The 15975-nt window shown below is 47.9% G+C and overlaps 7 protein-coding genes across 7 annotated transcripts; 4 read left to right on the plus strand and 3 right to left on the minus strand.

Moving 5' to 3' along the window:
* Nucleotides 1–189: 189 nt before the first annotated feature.
* N7446_007532 (lysophosphatidic acid acyltransferase LOA1) lies at nt 190–1307 on the plus strand (the record flags this gene model as incomplete). Its single annotated transcript, XM_058516277.1, has 3 exons — nt 190–220; nt 282–519; nt 581–1307. 3 exons carry the CDS (start codon nt 190–192, stop codon nt 1305–1307), a joined length of 996 nt encoding a protein of 331 aa, XP_058373455.1.
* A 1236-nt stretch (nt 1308–2543) lies between these two features.
* Nucleotides 2544–2732, plus strand: N7446_007533 (uncharacterized protein; the record flags this gene model as incomplete). Its single annotated transcript, XM_058516278.1, has 1 exon — nt 2544–2732. One exon carries the CDS (start codon nt 2544–2546, stop codon nt 2730–2732), a length of 189 nt encoding a protein of 62 aa, XP_058373456.1.
* Nucleotides 2733–3587: 855 nt separating this feature from the next.
* On the minus strand, nt 3588–5276 carry N7446_007534 (uncharacterized protein; the record flags this gene model as incomplete). Its single annotated transcript, XM_058516279.1, has 3 exons — nt 3588–3965; nt 4023–4541; nt 4614–5276. 3 exons carry the CDS (start codon nt 5274–5276, stop codon nt 3588–3590), a joined length of 1560 nt encoding a protein of 519 aa, XP_058373457.1.
* Nucleotides 5277–6061: 785 nt separating this feature from the next.
* On the minus strand, nt 6062–6946 carry N7446_007535 (uncharacterized protein; the record flags this gene model as incomplete). The annotated part of the gene is made up of 2 exons (XM_058516280.1): nt 6062–6552; nt 6592–6946. The coding sequence occupies 2 exons, from the start codon at nt 6944–6946 to the stop codon at nt 6062–6064; spliced, it is 846 nt and encodes a 281-aa protein (XP_058373458.1).
* A 2373-nt stretch (nt 6947–9319) lies between these two features.
* On the plus strand, nt 9320–10727 carry N7446_007536 (uncharacterized protein; the record flags this gene model as incomplete). Its single annotated transcript, XM_058516281.1, has 3 exons — nt 9320–9568; nt 9619–9762; nt 9816–10727. 3 exons carry the CDS (start codon nt 9320–9322, stop codon nt 10725–10727), a joined length of 1305 nt encoding a protein of 434 aa, XP_058373459.1.
* Nucleotides 10728–11291: 564 nt separating this feature from the next.
* Nucleotides 11292–11816, plus strand: N7446_007537 (transcriptional regulator family TF; the record flags this gene model as incomplete). The annotated part of the gene is made up of 3 exons (XM_058516282.1): nt 11292–11421; nt 11458–11648; nt 11691–11816. The coding sequence occupies 3 exons, from the start codon at nt 11292–11294 to the stop codon at nt 11814–11816; spliced, it is 447 nt and encodes a 148-aa protein (XP_058373460.1).
* A 2124-nt stretch (nt 11817–13940) lies between these two features.
* On the minus strand, nt 13941–15809 carry N7446_007538 (amidase signature domain-containing protein; the record flags this gene model as incomplete). Its single annotated transcript, XM_058516283.1, has 7 exons — nt 13941–14059; nt 14125–14416; nt 14486–14623; nt 14675–14724; nt 14792–15440; nt 15504–15626; nt 15678–15809. 7 exons carry the CDS (start codon nt 15807–15809, stop codon nt 13941–13943), a joined length of 1503 nt encoding a protein of 500 aa, XP_058373461.1.
* Between the last annotated feature and the right edge of the window lie 166 nt (nt 15810–15975).

The following is a 15975-nucleotide window of genomic DNA, read 5'->3' on the forward strand; positions in this document are numbered from 1 at the left end:
AGCCAAGAAGTCACGTGGCGATTATCGCATGTGACGATCATCTTCAGCTGTGAATGTTTCCCCTACGAATGTCAGCATTTGCGAACTTCACTCCAAGTCGCAACCTCGGAAGTCGCGTGAACGCTCTCTCGCTTGGCTGAGCGCCGTGTTGATGATTGAGCTAAAATCCCGCTCTTCATCTCATCACTCATGGAGAAATACTCACAATTTCGAGATAGAGGTAATCCTCCCTCCACGTCACTACCTGCTCTCTTCAACAGATTCATACTTACAATGTCCAGGATCGGGCATCGCGCCCTTTCTGCCTATCCCCTCGGAGCCACTAGGCCTCCAAGCTCCCCTCCGCGTCTTCCTCTTTTGCTTTCGCCTCCCGCTATTCATTTTTGTCACTCTCAGCTACTTTTTAATTCTACAATGGCTTCCCATCGGATCGCTGGGCAAGAAAGCTGCCTTGTGGTGTATTCTTGGCGTTCCGAGCATCTGGTGGATTGACCTGCAAGTGGACGGAGTGCGGAAAGGGTTCGTGTGCTTGCAATGTAACTCGTTTGCAATGCGCTGGTAGCTAATGGTTCTCCTTTAGATCCTTGAAGCAACAGCAAGCCCGTCTGCCGCAGCCCGGCTCGGTTATTGCGTCATCCTTCACGTCACCCATCGACGCGATCTATCTGGCAGCTATATTCGACCCGGTCTTCACAGCCTCCTACCCCAACACCCGCCAAGTCGAGCGTATTTCCCTGCTTCAGGCTGTCTTGCGAGCATTCAAGGCCCCATCTACACAACCGGCGCCTGGTTCGCGCCTGGTGGACCTTTCGACTCTGGTCGAGAGATACCCCAGTCGCCCGATTGTCCTATTCCCAGAATGTACCACCACTAACGGCCGAGGCATTCTACCTCTGAGCAAGTCGCTCCTGGGCGTTCCATCCAAGACTAAGATCTTCCCTGTCAGCATCAGATATACCTCCCCGGACGTTGTGACTCCCATCCCAGGGAGCTATGTGAGCTTCATGTGGACGCTGCTTAGCAAGCCCACCCACTGCCTCCGCGTTCGAATCGCGGAGTGTATCACGGGCGGCAACGCAATTGAAACACTGGGTCGTTCGACACGGAAGTCGACATATAACACGAATTACCTTGATACATTGGGCCAAGACAGCCAAGATGGCGAGGCCTCACCCAGCGATAAGACCCTGCTGGATAATGTGGGGGAGTCTCTTGCCCGACTGGGCCGGGTCAAGCGAGTAGGCTTGGGAGTGAAAGAGAAGATGGATTTCTTCCAGGCGTGGACCAAGACCCGTTCGACGTGGTGATCTTCGCAGGTCGTTTCTCACTACATATTTAGACAAATCAAGATTCAATTGATAAAAGCAATAACCCGACACATTGCTTGAATCGTGAGACACTAATTATACTCGTAATATACATCTTCACTCTCAATGTCTGAGCCAATCGTCTTTGGGAAACGATGTCATCAGCTTGACTGGGATTTTTAGGCTATCAATAATGAGGATGCACATCGCGAATCGACAGATCGATCAGTGTGTGTTAGTATACATATTAATCAACCTAATCTAACATGGAGACTGGATATGTAAATCTCCTCCAGAGACACTCCCTTTAGGTGCATTTTCCTTCGGAGCATCCAGTGGCGTGAAAATATACGGCAATGAAAATACGTGTACCCGCGAATCGAACCTGACAAGTACTGTACCGAAGTGCCTGTTTCATGGAGTCAAGCGGACAAAGAGCTCTGCAATGCCGATTCCACTCATACAAGCAACTTATCACCGGGTAGTGCCTATTCAATGGGTATACTAAGAGCTGCGACTGAATTAAAGGCGATGTGAAAGTTTGACGGTTCAGCTGAAGCCATAAGTGTATGAGTATGAAAGAGGATATCCAGCATCTTTGCCATTGTTCACGCACATGACACTAATTGCTTAGCTTAGAGGCCTTACTCACCTCAACATGAAGACAGACATAAAGCACAAGCGTTAAGCAGTGTCTCCCGCAGGCAATAGCCCTGTCTATCGTGACGATCACGTCCGAGCGAAACCTACATAGTGATATCAGGATACTTTCCGCCGACCCTCAGTGGACACACTAGACCTCATATCGAGTTTGTCATTGGACAGTCTCGTCGTATTTTCCAGGAACCGAGTTCCAATGCTTATCAATCCCTTCATTCGTTCAATGTAAAGAATTGTGTCTGTGGACTGAGCCGAGCTGAGCCGAGCATTTTTCTCCACGTCCCGCTGGCCCTCAGTTCCCCTGGTCATTGAACAATCATTGGTTCTATTTCAGACTGACTCGTTGCGTGAAAACAAGTCAAAGGATCACCAAGTGGGTTTATGCCCCGTTCAAAGATTCTGCTCTACTAGCTAAATGTATATATCAAGGCTAGGAGACCCCCCTGGCTTGGTCTTGTCGGTCATTGGGCCGAGGACCTGGTACTGGACTTGGGAGCTCGAGTCCCAACCAATTTCTACTCCAAATCCAGTTCGAGAACTCCCCAGAACCTGATGACATCTGAAACCATTGGCAAGATGTTTGAATATGTTGATTCTGCCGACAAGGGCACTCTGGCATGGTTCTTGCTGTTTGATTTCTGGGGAGACTACATTAGCGATGTTCTAGCTCGCGTGACGTCCTACGCCCATCGCGATGTGCTCATCTTGCTGCAATCCTACGCACTCAATCAATCTTCTTGGACCTGTCTCACAGACCCAGATTGACTTCCTTGATCATATCAATAAACTTGTTACCAATGACAAGCGCTCCTATGTTGTCTACCCCGGCTTATGTTGATCTTCCGATGCCAAATGGCCCGGAGGCATATTTGGGTACCAACCTACCCCGACTGCAACAGATCAAAGAGAATATTGATCCCACGACTCCGGAACCAGCAGAGCCTCTCATCTGCAACAAACTAAACACCTTTATTACTCATTGCCCATCTAGGCCGAAAGTACGAACACATCTTTAGTTGGAACCCATTCGAGTGTATTCAATCAGACGTGAATAATATCATCTTAGTATGTATGCAGTCAATATTACAAGTTACATGACAAGCGATTCGATCGTAAAGTCCAGACCCATATCGGTTTTGGGAATTCTCATGGACAATTCCCATGGAATTTGTTAATGATTCTTGGGCGAGTCCGATGAGGACAGAAGGGAACAGGAGCAAAAGACAGTTAATGCCATCCTCCCCTACGTAGCAACGGATGAGCCAGCCGCTGCATTGGCCTGATCGCCCTGACACAAACCAACATCTTAGGACTTAACAATCATACTTTGGCCCTAAGGGAATTCTGAAAGTAAATGAAGCAGTGGATGTTTATGGAAAAGCATTTATTGATAGAGAGGTATATAGTAATACTTGAGTGTGAAAAAGAGTAAAGAAAAGCGTAGAATCTATGGGATTTGCTATGGTGTCCCAGGCTGCACAAGGTAGGATATGAAAGAAATTATCGACACTTGTTCAATGGTCCGTTCACACAGTTGTTGACTAATTTTAAATAATCCTTTTGTTTAATTGATACCTGTCGACAACAACTACCAGGCTCAGCTAATGCATGCTGTCCCGTTTAGAAGATTGCCTTCAATAGAGAAACAGAATGCTGTAGCTCCTCTTCGCTAAGCCGGTTAACAATCATCAGATATGGCACATTCGGCTGTAGAGCTTTACTGGGAATCTCGGTTCTCTTCTCCTGAGACCTCCGCAACTTCTCTTTGATTGGATCATGTGGAAGTTCCAATCGAGCGATCCGCTTCAGGTCTTGGAATTCCTTGATAGAGTTGGCTGCCTGCTCGATTAGGCCTGGTTTGTTGCCAAGCCGACCACCGCTTAGTGTTGAGAGAAGCTTGCGTTTGTTTACTCCATGATTTGTGTCGTTATAGCGCGAGACAAGTCTCCTGTCACTTGACCCACGGACAGCTAGGCAACATGCGGAATCTTTGAGTCCCTAGTCGACATGAGCTATGCTGAAAGTAAGAGTATGCGTGAATGACAGGGTACTCACGTTTGAGGACTGAGCCTTTTTCTCCATATGATCCTGCAACCTGGCTCCTGCGCTCTTCGACTTCCCCTGCATGCTTTCGGATTTGGCCCTTCTGCCACTTACGGTCTGTGTTGGCCCGGAATACAAGTCAGGGTAAACCAAGTGCGCAATTTGCGGTAACTCAACCTTTGTGGTGGTTGAAGAGGGGTGAAATACTGTCGCGGAGACAGGCTGATTGATATCAATCTTCTCGGTTGTGAAAAGCGTTTTGCCAATCTTTTGAGATAGTATACCAAGGGCCCCCTGTTGTTCACCGGGGACTTCGTCTTTGAATTGCAAGACCACAGCATAGAGGCCATTGGGAATGAATACCTCGTGGTTTGCCCACTCAAGAAAGGCGTTTGCAGGGCAAGAGGTCTGCATCTCATGAGCTGCTCCTGCTGCAACTTCAAGTGAAAGGCCTGTTACAAAAGAAGCTATCTCAGGGACCTTGTATGATATATCCGCTGCGACATTGACAACATTGAGCGACTGTGAATCCTAAATCTCCCGTCAGAAATAAACAACCTTAAATCCGACGAGGCGGGAGCGTAGAAGTAAGTGGTAGCCTACCATAATTGCTTGATCAAAGTCCCCCAGAAACCTCAAGAATACATCCTGGCAGATCCCACAATTGGCTAAAATGGGTGCATAAGCACGCCCAAACGTGGGGGACTTCGTGCTGGGCCTGCAGTGGGGAATGACAACAGGACAGGTAAGCCCTTGCGAGCGATTAACTGGCTGCTCAATTTGAATTGGAGAGTGACCGATATATTGTTCCTGCACTTCTGTTGTCTCCCCAGTCCCAGCCCTAGCCAAAGCGACAGGAGCCCATTCTGACTCTTCATATGTTGGCAACCTCACATGCTGCAAGTTCTCAGTTTGTGTCCAGACTGCCTCAGCTTGCTCAAACTCATGCTGCATGCCAACTGAGTAGATTGAGTTATTATACCCGTCCAAGTCATGCCTTGGCTCAGCGGCAGTAGGTGTTGCCTTTCCGTCGATCAAATTATCCACTCCAATAAACTTGTTCTGCTGGCACTCTTCCAAGCGGTAGGATAGCTCGTTGGCTGGTGGTAGCTCTGCATATTGTTGATGGATAGATGGCTCGGTTACTGCTGGTAGCTCTGCATATTGTTGGTGGATAGATGGTTCGTTGACTGCCGGTAGCTCTGCATAATGCTGATCGATATAGATTTCATTGGAGACCGGAAGTTGTGCGCGTCCTTCTTGCATAAGTTCTTTGGCGAATTCTTCGTCGTCAATGAGGAACTGGTCGCTCTGCTCGGTACAAGAATCCCGAGTGGAAGAATTGGAGGTTGGGTTTCTGTTTGACGAGCGGTTACGGGCGGCATGGATGGCTTCAGAAGTGAAGCCAATGCCTGACTCTATGAGTTTCACAACCAGCTTTCCCATGGCTTTAGTGTAGAACGGATGTGGGAATAGAGTGTTCAGTAACGTCGGGATCATGCCGATTTTAAACTGCGCTGATTATAATCGGTTTCTATTTTCAGCACTCTACTACTGTAGTCTACTCCCTCCAGACCCCACCTCAAAAGTGGCCGCAGCGTGCAGATCAGAGACATCCGGAACCGAATCGCATCTTGTACTCGAATGGGCCTAGCAGTGGATACTAAACTTCGAATCCACTGGGGCCTTTTTATTTTTTCAATTTCAATTTCAATTTATTTTAATTTTTTTGTTTGTCGTGGCCTAACCTATTGCAATTGTACATGCATCAGATGCGGAAGGAAATGGGAACTTGGGCTAGGGAAAAAGCTGGCAGCGCAGCAAGTCTCGGCGACAGGGCAGTGTAGGCATCTCTAATACATTGGAATAACCGACACCCACTTCGTAGGGAATCCGTTAGGACAAAAGGGCTACACATGCACCATTAGGGACCATCAGGAATTTTCATTTCTCATGATGTTCTTATTGTGAAGCCGACGTACTACAATATAATCGAGCAAGAATCTAAAGAAAAAGAAAAATACTTAAACTCAACAACATAACACATACAATCATGCAACTTCAAGACCTGGAACAGATTTCCAGTGTTGTTCCCAAACCGTCAAAGTAAAGCCAACAGGCAAGCAAACAAAAAGAACAATGAGCTTATGAAACACAGACATGACCAGCTGAACGGTATTGCTACCGTCGATCATGTTAAAGGTGGAGTTGGCAAGAAAGAACAGCAGCATAGCGTAAATGATGCGCACAGGTATAAACGGAGCCGAAATGGCCACAGCTACCAAAGCAAGGCTTTTGCCGTTTTCAATTGATGACTGGTATAGGAAAAGAATACCAAAGAACATGCACATGACAAACCAGCTGACAAGGTATAAAATCATGCCGACCTTGACCACTACACTCAGATACTTCAGCCCGTCCAGTGTTATATTCCATGTTAGTCCGGAGGCAGTGAGGAGCAAAGACCCAATGGTGACAGCTCGAAAGAAGGTAAAAGCAAACATGTGAATAAGAGGCCGAGGCATACATTCATTTCTGTTGCCTGTGAGAAAAGGCTTCTAAGGATATAGGCAGAGCATACATACGCCCTTGAAAGTAGACCCAAGCATGTCATCAGGTGTGGGGACAATCCTATAGAACTGCAAATTGCAGCTGCTGTATAGAGACCAGTCGAGGGGCTGTTGATGGTCGCTAACTCGCAGCACGCGCCAACAATACGAACGATCGTGAATATAACGAGGAAGACAAAACCACCACTCCTTCGTACACCATGGCGGTAGACTAGAAAAGTGGCTACAAAGAACGACGGAATTTAGGCGATCAATTTCAGGATGGAGGTGCCACTGTGGTAGGTGACTGACCCATGATGGACGAGGCTTTTTTAGGTGCTGTTGTTTTTGTAATTCTGTAGATGCCGTCGGCTTGTTCTCAGACATTTATAGGCGTACTGATCGATCCTCACCAGCCCCCGGTTGCTCTATATATAAGAATATAGAAACATGAAAGTTCTGATTAGCCCTCGCAATTGTGGCCATCTTCGGTTTAGCGGCTCGTGGGGCCCAAACCAGCCAAGGGACTTGATTAAAGCCTCATTTCTCCACACCCACCGGATTTGCGCCCAAGCTAAAACTCGGGGGCCATCTTACAGTCTATTCATAGTCCATGCTTGATAATTTGGAGCCTCGTACTCCGTACTCTCCGCATTCGTGCTTTGTGGCACTTTTATACAGGCTCTCGGATACCCGATGACTTATCCAATAGCCGTGATAGCGCCCAAACAATGACACGATGAATCTAACTACACGTGGTTAGTGTCTCATGGCTTGTCATTACGGTGTTCTCTCGTAATCGGGGTTAGACCTTGACGAAGCCCGCCAAACTCTGGACGATACCAAGCTTTCTGGTGCTTATTTGACCTCCCGATTACCTTGAGTGGTTGATTTGATTTGGTTGATGTATGTTACTAAAAACTCACAAAGTAATTATGAATAGCTTATTCAGGCACTAGTGGTCCGAAACGGGTGAGTGCTGCATCCAGACAAGTCAACACCCAGCACGATGATGAAATGATACATAGGTTTTGGTCCCAAAGATATCTAATTTCGCGCCCCCCGCTCCAGGATATCGAGATAAGACATGATTACACGGATATAACCTGCCTAATACCACTAAAAATTTAGCTGCATCCTACCCCGTACTAGGTTGATACACCGGCTTAGGTGAATTATCAAACCAATATCTTACGGTCGAGGTCAAGCCTCATAGCACAGATCCGGATAAGCTCTCAAAGATAATCTTCAAAAAGCTTGGTGTTATTTTTGTAATCATTACCTCCATGCTTTGATCCATCGGCAAACCTCACTTTCTGATCATCGGCGCTGGCTTAAGTGATATGGTTCTGGCTTAGGCTCTTGGGAGACAACGGCGTTTCTTTCAATGCTGAACTGGGGATTTATTCTCGCGTCAGAAGTCTAGGCGATATTCTTGGGACAAAGAAACATGAATTACCCGACCGATACAGTAGAGCAACGGGTTTGGGCATACCACGTGGGGGGGGGGGGGGTGGCTTCGTGAATGTTAGTTTTCATGTAGTGTGGTGGTGGAACCGCGTCCTTCAGTAGAATAGCAGTCTCAGACAGCAAAATGCAGGGACTACTAACTCATTTTCATCCTACAAGAGGACAATTATCCAAATACCACAATATGACTACGTTTTTTCGGATTCTTGATTTCATGATACAGTACCGGCCTCCTAGCAGCCTAAGCCATTAGAGGCCAACCTATACGACTTCCACCGATCAGGGAAGTGGTTGGTTGTATCCACACTTCGGTAATATCGACCCGTCTGCTATGCCCGATTACTATCGTGGCATCCCCGTTTCAAGAGCAAGCTTAATATATATATTTATATGTGTGTGTGTCGAACAACCCATTTCATGATATTCCACTGTTACTCCATTAGAGAGCAAAATCAGCCCTATATATATTCTCACATCAATTCCCTCGGTCGTTGGCGAACTTCCACCACCAGCAGAAGTGAGAAGTAACTTATTTCACAGCTCGTACATGTAGGTTTCCACCACTTCACGCCGATGTTAGTAAAACTGAAATTCATAAACACTCTATTCGTGGACGTAAGCTGTAGAGCAGGTTACGCGTCGGGCTGTGCATCGTTAATCTATGAATTGGCCCTTATGGGTTAGATCCTGTCATTAGTCTGTGTCAGTTGTTGTGGGGCGGCTCAACCGAGCGCTTCAGCCGCAGAATGACGGACTCCCTTCCCCCTTTGGAAATGGTTCTCCCGTCACATCCATCAACATCCAAACTTTTTGCTTTCTTTTTTGAGTTATGGTATACGATGGCAAACCGAGTAAAGGCTGCGGTAACTGCCGCTCGCGTAAGATCCGGTGCGACCAAGCCCGCCCAGCGTGTTGGGAATGTACTCGAACTAACCGAGAATGCTCTGGCTATCGCGATGAGCTGTCACTGATGTTCCGCGACCAAAGCGAATCCGTCAGACGCAAGGCGCGTTCTTCTCAGTCTTCTTCTGCCTCTACGACCGGTTCTCTCAGACGTCAAGGGCCGGCCCGACCGGGCCGCACCGCTTTCCATAGACAGAATGTTGTATCCTCTTCAATGACAAGCTTCTCAGAAGGCACAGAAGTCTACTTCGGTTCCGACCATGAGAATCAATTTCTGACGCGCCAGCTAAGACAGAGTCCTCGGGAGACACATCCTAACACGGGGCTGTCGAGGCAAGAGGCTATCTGCTTTTTCTGCAGTCACATGCCATTCCTGGTACATCTCTGATGACGGACTCTTTGACCACTTTTCTCATGCAGTCCGGTGGGTCGTCGGGCCAACGGGCTATACAGTCTAGCATTGTGGCGGTTGCCAGCGCCATGCTCTCGCGCGTTCAGAACGTCACATCACTGAGACAGACAGCGCGTCAAGAGTATGGCTCTGCGCTCAAGATGGTCAACGAGGCGCTGGCTAATACTGACGAGGCCAAGACAAACCAAACTCTTGGCGCAGTCGTGCTTTTGTCTCTATACGAAGTAAGATGTCCCACCAAACTCACAAAATGCAATATTGCTAACATTGGTAGATCGTCATATCGAGGGCTCCGCAGGGTATTGAGAGCTGGACAAACCATATTTCTGGAGCTGCAGCTCTACTAGAATACCGGGGACTTGGACAGCTGCTGACGGAGGCTGGAGTTCGGCTGTTCTTGCATTTAAGATATCAGATCGTGCGCATGCGTCCGTTCCTTCAATAACTAAGACAATGCTAATCCGCTCATAGATCATAAGTTGCCTGCAGCGCGACGTACGGGTACCCGGCTCTCTACTGGAGACTGCTAAGCTTGATATGATCCCCCAAGTGAAGGACGCCCTTGGTAATAAGCTGATTACTATCATCGGCAATCTGGCAAATCTACGTGCAGATATCCACACAACAGCGAACAGCAATCCCCAAGAAGTTCTTACTGCGGCTTGTGCCATCGAAGCAGACCTCATCGCCTGGTTGGTTACCCTACCACCAGACTTCACATACAGCAGCCATACATTAATGCCACTAGACCGCGCCTTTGAACGCCGGTGCCACGGAATTCGACCCTTGAACAACGAATACCACCTCTACCCTGACATCTGGGCGCCAAGTTGCTGGAACCATTACCGCTGCGCGCGCATCTTAGTCAGCGAAATTATATTATCGCATGCCCACAAGCTGTCTAACGGCTCGGCTACTTCCTTATCTGAAGACTTTCGCTTGCACTGCAAGTCACTGCGCTCAACCATCCGTCGCTTAGGTGCCGACATCTGTCGCAGTGTACCCTTTCACCTTGGTGCTTGTAACTCCGAAGTTCTACCAGAAACACCTATTCTTCCTCCGGAGAGCTACTTGGGTGGCCTCATGCTACTCTGGCCATTATTCATTGCTGGTATAATCGAAGGGCCGAAACATCCGCAACGCCGATGGGTAATACAGTGTCTTAAAACGATAGGACACTCGTGGGGGCTGGACCAGGCACTGGCAGAAATGGACCTCCTCACTGTAGACCCGGGAATGTTTTGTTCAGCGGAAAGGTATGGTGAGGCAGCTGATGTAATGTCTGGATTGTCGGGAGTGCTTCAATTTTCTATCTTCCATGTGCCGTATTATGGTCTATCTGCTTTGAAAGAGTATCAAGCGATTCGTGCGTCCTCGGCTTGAACAAGGACAAACAGATAGAGTGCTTCGCTTCGAGTGTAATTGTGTGGGTCTACCGGGGAATCAATATTTTCGTCCATAGTGATATTATCTGCTTCTCCACTAAATGCTGAGTGGAATTTCAAAGAAAAAAAGGGAGAGGGGGAGGTGGCGGATGGGAAAGTCCAGCCTTTGATAGGTCGGCGAACTTATGTCTGCTTGTCTCATTGCCACATCTTGTCCACTAAAACGAACTCTGTTCTTGACGCGTTTCCTGGCAGCCGTAAGTGGGGGCCAATTGTAGAAGATCTCCAGTTGAACATAGGGCTGAGAGCTGGAGCTTCGGCTTTAACTCTTGAAACCCTGGCGAGTGCCTCTCAAACTGATCAGAGCACGGATTGGATTACACACACGCCCTTTTCCCTTGCCTTTTCCCTTACTCTTTCCCTTGCTTTTTGATGGATTAGTACTCTGTATGGCCCCGAACATGTCTCACCTACGAGTCTCCAGGAGTTGTGGGAACTGCCGGGCTGCCAAGCGACGCGCAGGTGCCGTTTCGTGTTTACTTTTGTTTTCTTTTTCTCTCCCATGTCTGCTAGACCAGTGCTCATTTTGCCCTGTCTTCCCACAGTGCGACCAGCAGTCTCCTCATTGTGGACGTGCATTCGAATGCGCGAAGAATGCCCTGATTACCGAGATGAATGGGACCTCATCTTCCGTGATCATACTATCCCATACCATTAAACGTCCCAAGGGAATAAAGCCCAAGAGCACCTTCGACATGCCACCCGCCTGCACGTTAAGCCCAGCGCCGATGAGATAGGTGTCAACAATTTCCTCCGCAACTTTGTCAACCATTCATCTTCACGTGGGTGCCTCAACTACAATTCCTCTGTTTATCACAACGATGAAGAGCACCCAACTTTGGTGGCAAGCATGGCCGCCGTAGGCCTCGTAGCGTTGGCCAATTCGACTTAACACCCCGAGCTGGCAATCCTCGCGCGCGCCAAATATACGGAGACCATCCGCAATGTGAAACACCGCGTTGTCATCGCCGGTCGAGTCCATCAAGGACAGCACCCTGATGTCGGTAATCTCGATGGGGGTGTTTGAGCACGTCTCCGAGCACAAATCGTGGACTTGACATGTCCAGGGCGCTGCAGCGTTGGTGGTTGCCAGGAGAAAAGACGAATTCACCACTCCGGCCACAATCTTTACATTTAACCAAGTGTGAAGTGATCTGGTACTTGCCTGCTACCATGGTGAGAAACTGTTTCCGGAGAACATGATTGAGCTGCAAGAAGGGACAGCCAAGCACACAGACGTATCTGGTGCATTCTGGCTCCTGGCAGTATTAGGAATCGGGTGCGCAAATCTCCTCATGGGCGTCAGGGAGAATACCGGGGAAGTTCATTGGCCTGAACACCTGGAGCAAGCGATTCCGTTGGAGCGTGAGTTCCAAACCCTCCTTACGCTCCTCGCCATACAAGAACCGTATACAACTACCCGATATTCTGGTGGGGCGTCAAAAATAATTTATAATGGGAGAGTTGACCTCTGTAAGGACCCTTCGGCAATCCGGGTTTGGAACAACCTGACAACTCTTCATATCATTGTCTGCAAGACTTTGTTATTTCTCCTGAGAGAAAGTTCTCGCCACAGATATCACACTCACACCGGCCGTTCGGGAGTCCCTGAGGCTGAAGCTCCAAATGGCAATGCAAACCCTGTCAAATCCGGGAGACGATATACTGGTCACCATATCACGGGCTTTGGAATTTCTATCCTCGGCATCTGAACACCGCCCCTCCGTGGATATCTCGTTCCGTGGTAGCGTGTCGGGCGGGTATATCCTGACATGGTGTCTTTTACATGGTAGGAAAATGCCCGGTCACAAAAAGGTGAACGCCGAAAGTGGATCATCCAACATCTCCAAGATTTTGGTAGGAACATTGGAACTTCATTTGTGATGCGCCTAGTAGAGGATATAGTAAAGATAGACCAATTTGCCGGTTGAGTGTCATTGAACCGCTCCGATCCTGATATCGGGTTCACATACCGTTGGGTCTACGTTTTCCTTCTTTCTAGAGCCGAGATAAGCCGTGATTGGGCTACAGAATCCGCCCACAAAGACCGAAGGTTTGGTTGTTTCGAAGGTGGACCTTCAGTCCTTAAAATTTACGGTCAAACTTGGTCCGGGGTTGCCCTGAGTGTCAAAAGCCAATAGCCGCACCCCACGACTATGCACAATGAAGTCTTACCATACAAACAAGTTTCCGGCGGGAATGAATATGCCATGATCAATGGTCAAGTTAAAAACAATATTGTGCTCTGTCTATATCTGTGTTTTATTTCAGAGAAATGTTTTTTCCTCCTTTATTATGGTGGGGCTTAAGGGAATACATACAATGTGAGGCCCAAATTGGTTGTAAATAAACTTGTTTCTTTGTATATATTATAAAGGTATTATTTTTGATATCTCGGCTTGGTTCATGATCTACACCAGCCATATCCTCTGCATAAATTCGGCAGCATTCCTCTGCTGGCAAAAGGTGAGTCTCATGGACCATGCCGCACACTTGGCAGGGCCATTTAGGTATAAATTAACAAGCTCTATTTGCTTGAACATGCCGTGTGCCTGATCATCGCCATTGCTAGTCTGCAAGCCTCCCGTGCCAAATTAAGTGGTCCTCAAAAGCTCCGTTCCGTTATATCCCACAAGTGACGAAAGGTCTAGAAATGAGGCACAAGAAAATATAGTATTACAAATACCGGCCCAAGAAGAATGACCCATGGGAAATTGATGATGTTTACCGATGACTCCATCCTTGTGGACTAGAGCTCCCAAGTAGATGATAGGTTCGTTTGTCACCTTCGGAATCCACTCGGGAGCTCCCACACCCGTGGCAATGATTTGTATTCTCTCCTATGGACCAATTGTCATCGACGGAAGACTTTTGAAGCCGCTAGGGAGGGCTTAATTATATGATCAATGAATGATGTCAACTAATTGAGGGCTGTCCATTTCATCAGCTCGAGATCAACCTATGGATTTGAACCTCGGGGAGCATTTCTGCCGACAATATATTTCCGGGATAGGGTAAATGCTTCCTTGAGTGATGCCTGACTTACATAGTTTGACGTTTGCCGCATGACATACAGAGCGGTTTATCAAATTGGAAGTCCTTAAAAAAATTGAACAAATATCCATGTTTAGCATTCCCAAATTCACCTTACTTAAGGAGCCCTGAACAATGTATCTAGTACCGACCCTACTCGAATGGTTTCTTCGTCCTCGAAGGGGCGCCCTACGATTTGAACAGTGGATGGTTGGTTTGCAAACAGCTCCGGATCATCTGTTAACGATGGGAAATTAGATACTGTCTTGTGAGATGTAATTGAACACGCTTGGAAGGCTTACACAATTCATAATTGGGCTTGTCGTAGGGATTCCTTTCCGACGGTCGGTAGTTGTCGTCCACGGGGTCTAGCTGAGGATCCACCTTGAAGTTGGGAATTGGTAAGATGACCGAAGGATAGTCAAGAAGATTGAACAACGAGGTATAACCCCAATAGATGTTGAAGTCATGAGGATAGCCCACTGCAGGCGCTGGGGGCACTATTAGTGCATCGATAGTATGGCCCAAGGGACCGACTGTATTGTTCCATCCCTCCGCGAATTGCTCTTTGAGGGTTCTCGTTTTGAGGTTCAACTGTTCCCTATATCAGCGTTCTCCGCTCTTTCAGTATGACCTTATCAGTAACATGAAAGAAGTACGTACTTGTAAAGCTTCTCCAGCAGAGTGCTCTCGGGGGTTGAAAACTCTGAGCAGATCAGCAAAAGCTGGCATGATAGGCTCCCCAGAAGCTGCCAGAGTCGACCTAGTCCCGTGAGACCCTGACAGGTAATAAATATCGAACTGACTTGGCATTAAATCCGCAGCTTCAGACGATTTTGCTGGAATACGTACTGTAAGTTGCATAGCATCCCAGGCATCAAAAGGTAGCTCAAATGTAAGGACTGTAAATATGATTAACAATGGTTCTATTGGAACTCTTAACTGAAGAGGGTCGGGTAGTCAACCTACCTTCATGTCCGGCCTTTTCCAGTGTCTGTTTACAGTGTTCTAGAGATCGTAATACTGGTGGATGAGGCATTACGGCTCCGTCCCACCTCAATATTCCGATCGTGAGTTTGCGGTCTAGAGAATCCAGATTTCTCCAGGGGACAGGCGCGGAAGTCACATCGTATTTGTTGTTCGGGTGCGCATTAATTATTCTAGTTAATAACTCAAGGTCGTCGAGAGAGTGGCACACAGGCCCACAAGACAGTTTTATCGTATGATTCCCGGTGTTAGTGTTTTGCATGTCACCCTTGGGTATGCGATCCGAAGTTGGTCGGATACCATATAGCCCGTTGAAGGCAGCCGGTACGCGGATAGATCCCCCCATATCAGTCGAGGGGGCTATGGGACAGCCTCTCAGAGCTACTAAAGTTGCATCTCCTCCCGAGCTACCGCCGGCACCCAAGTCTCTGTTGAACGGGCTTACAGTGCGGCCCCAGAGATTACTGACTGTCTCTAGGGCCATACCTGACTGAGGCATCGTTGTTTTGCAGAAAAAGACTGCACCAGCGTCTCGCAATGTTGCTATAAGAGCAGAGTCCCGCTTGGCGATATTGTTCTTCCTTGCAACGTAGCCCATTGTTGAAGCATGGCCCTCAAGCTCATGGGAGTCCTATTTAGTCATTATGTCAGCCCCTTGATGACCAAATCAAATCCGACAATGTATATTTTGCACCTTGAGAGCCACAGGAACACCATGCAATGGCCCTTTCAATTTCCCACCCTTGGCAAGAAACTCGTCAAGCTCTTTCGCCTGCCAGAGACCATCTTCAAAAAACCAATCAGTGAGGCAATTCACCTGTTGCTGAAGTTAGCCCGACAACAAAGTTGTCAAGGATTTTAAACATACCAGCTGATGAGCAATGGCAGCCCGAGCGGCAAAGGCGTCTAAGACCTGAACTGCTTTCCACTCGCGAGATTCAAGACATTTCACAATCTCCCCGGCCGTGAGTTCGGTGATTTCAAGTTGGTCTTTGGTCATTATGCCACTGGTATACGGAACGCTTCTCACATCCCTCACCGATTTGTATTTTTCGATATCCAGCCGCCAACGGGAGGGTATGGACTCAAGGACCGCGCCTTGGGCTTCTGTGCTTATGGCTTTCCATGACATCTTGGGGTGTGCAACTGAAAATGTTACATTTTTT

Source organism: Penicillium canescens, assembly GCF_028828765.1.
Source record: "Penicillium canescens strain IBT 15451 chromosome Unknown utg000004l_segment0_segment0, whole genome shotgun sequence".
NCBI classification, from domain to species: Eukaryota; Fungi; Ascomycota; class Eurotiomycetes; order Eurotiales; family Aspergillaceae; genus Penicillium; species Penicillium canescens.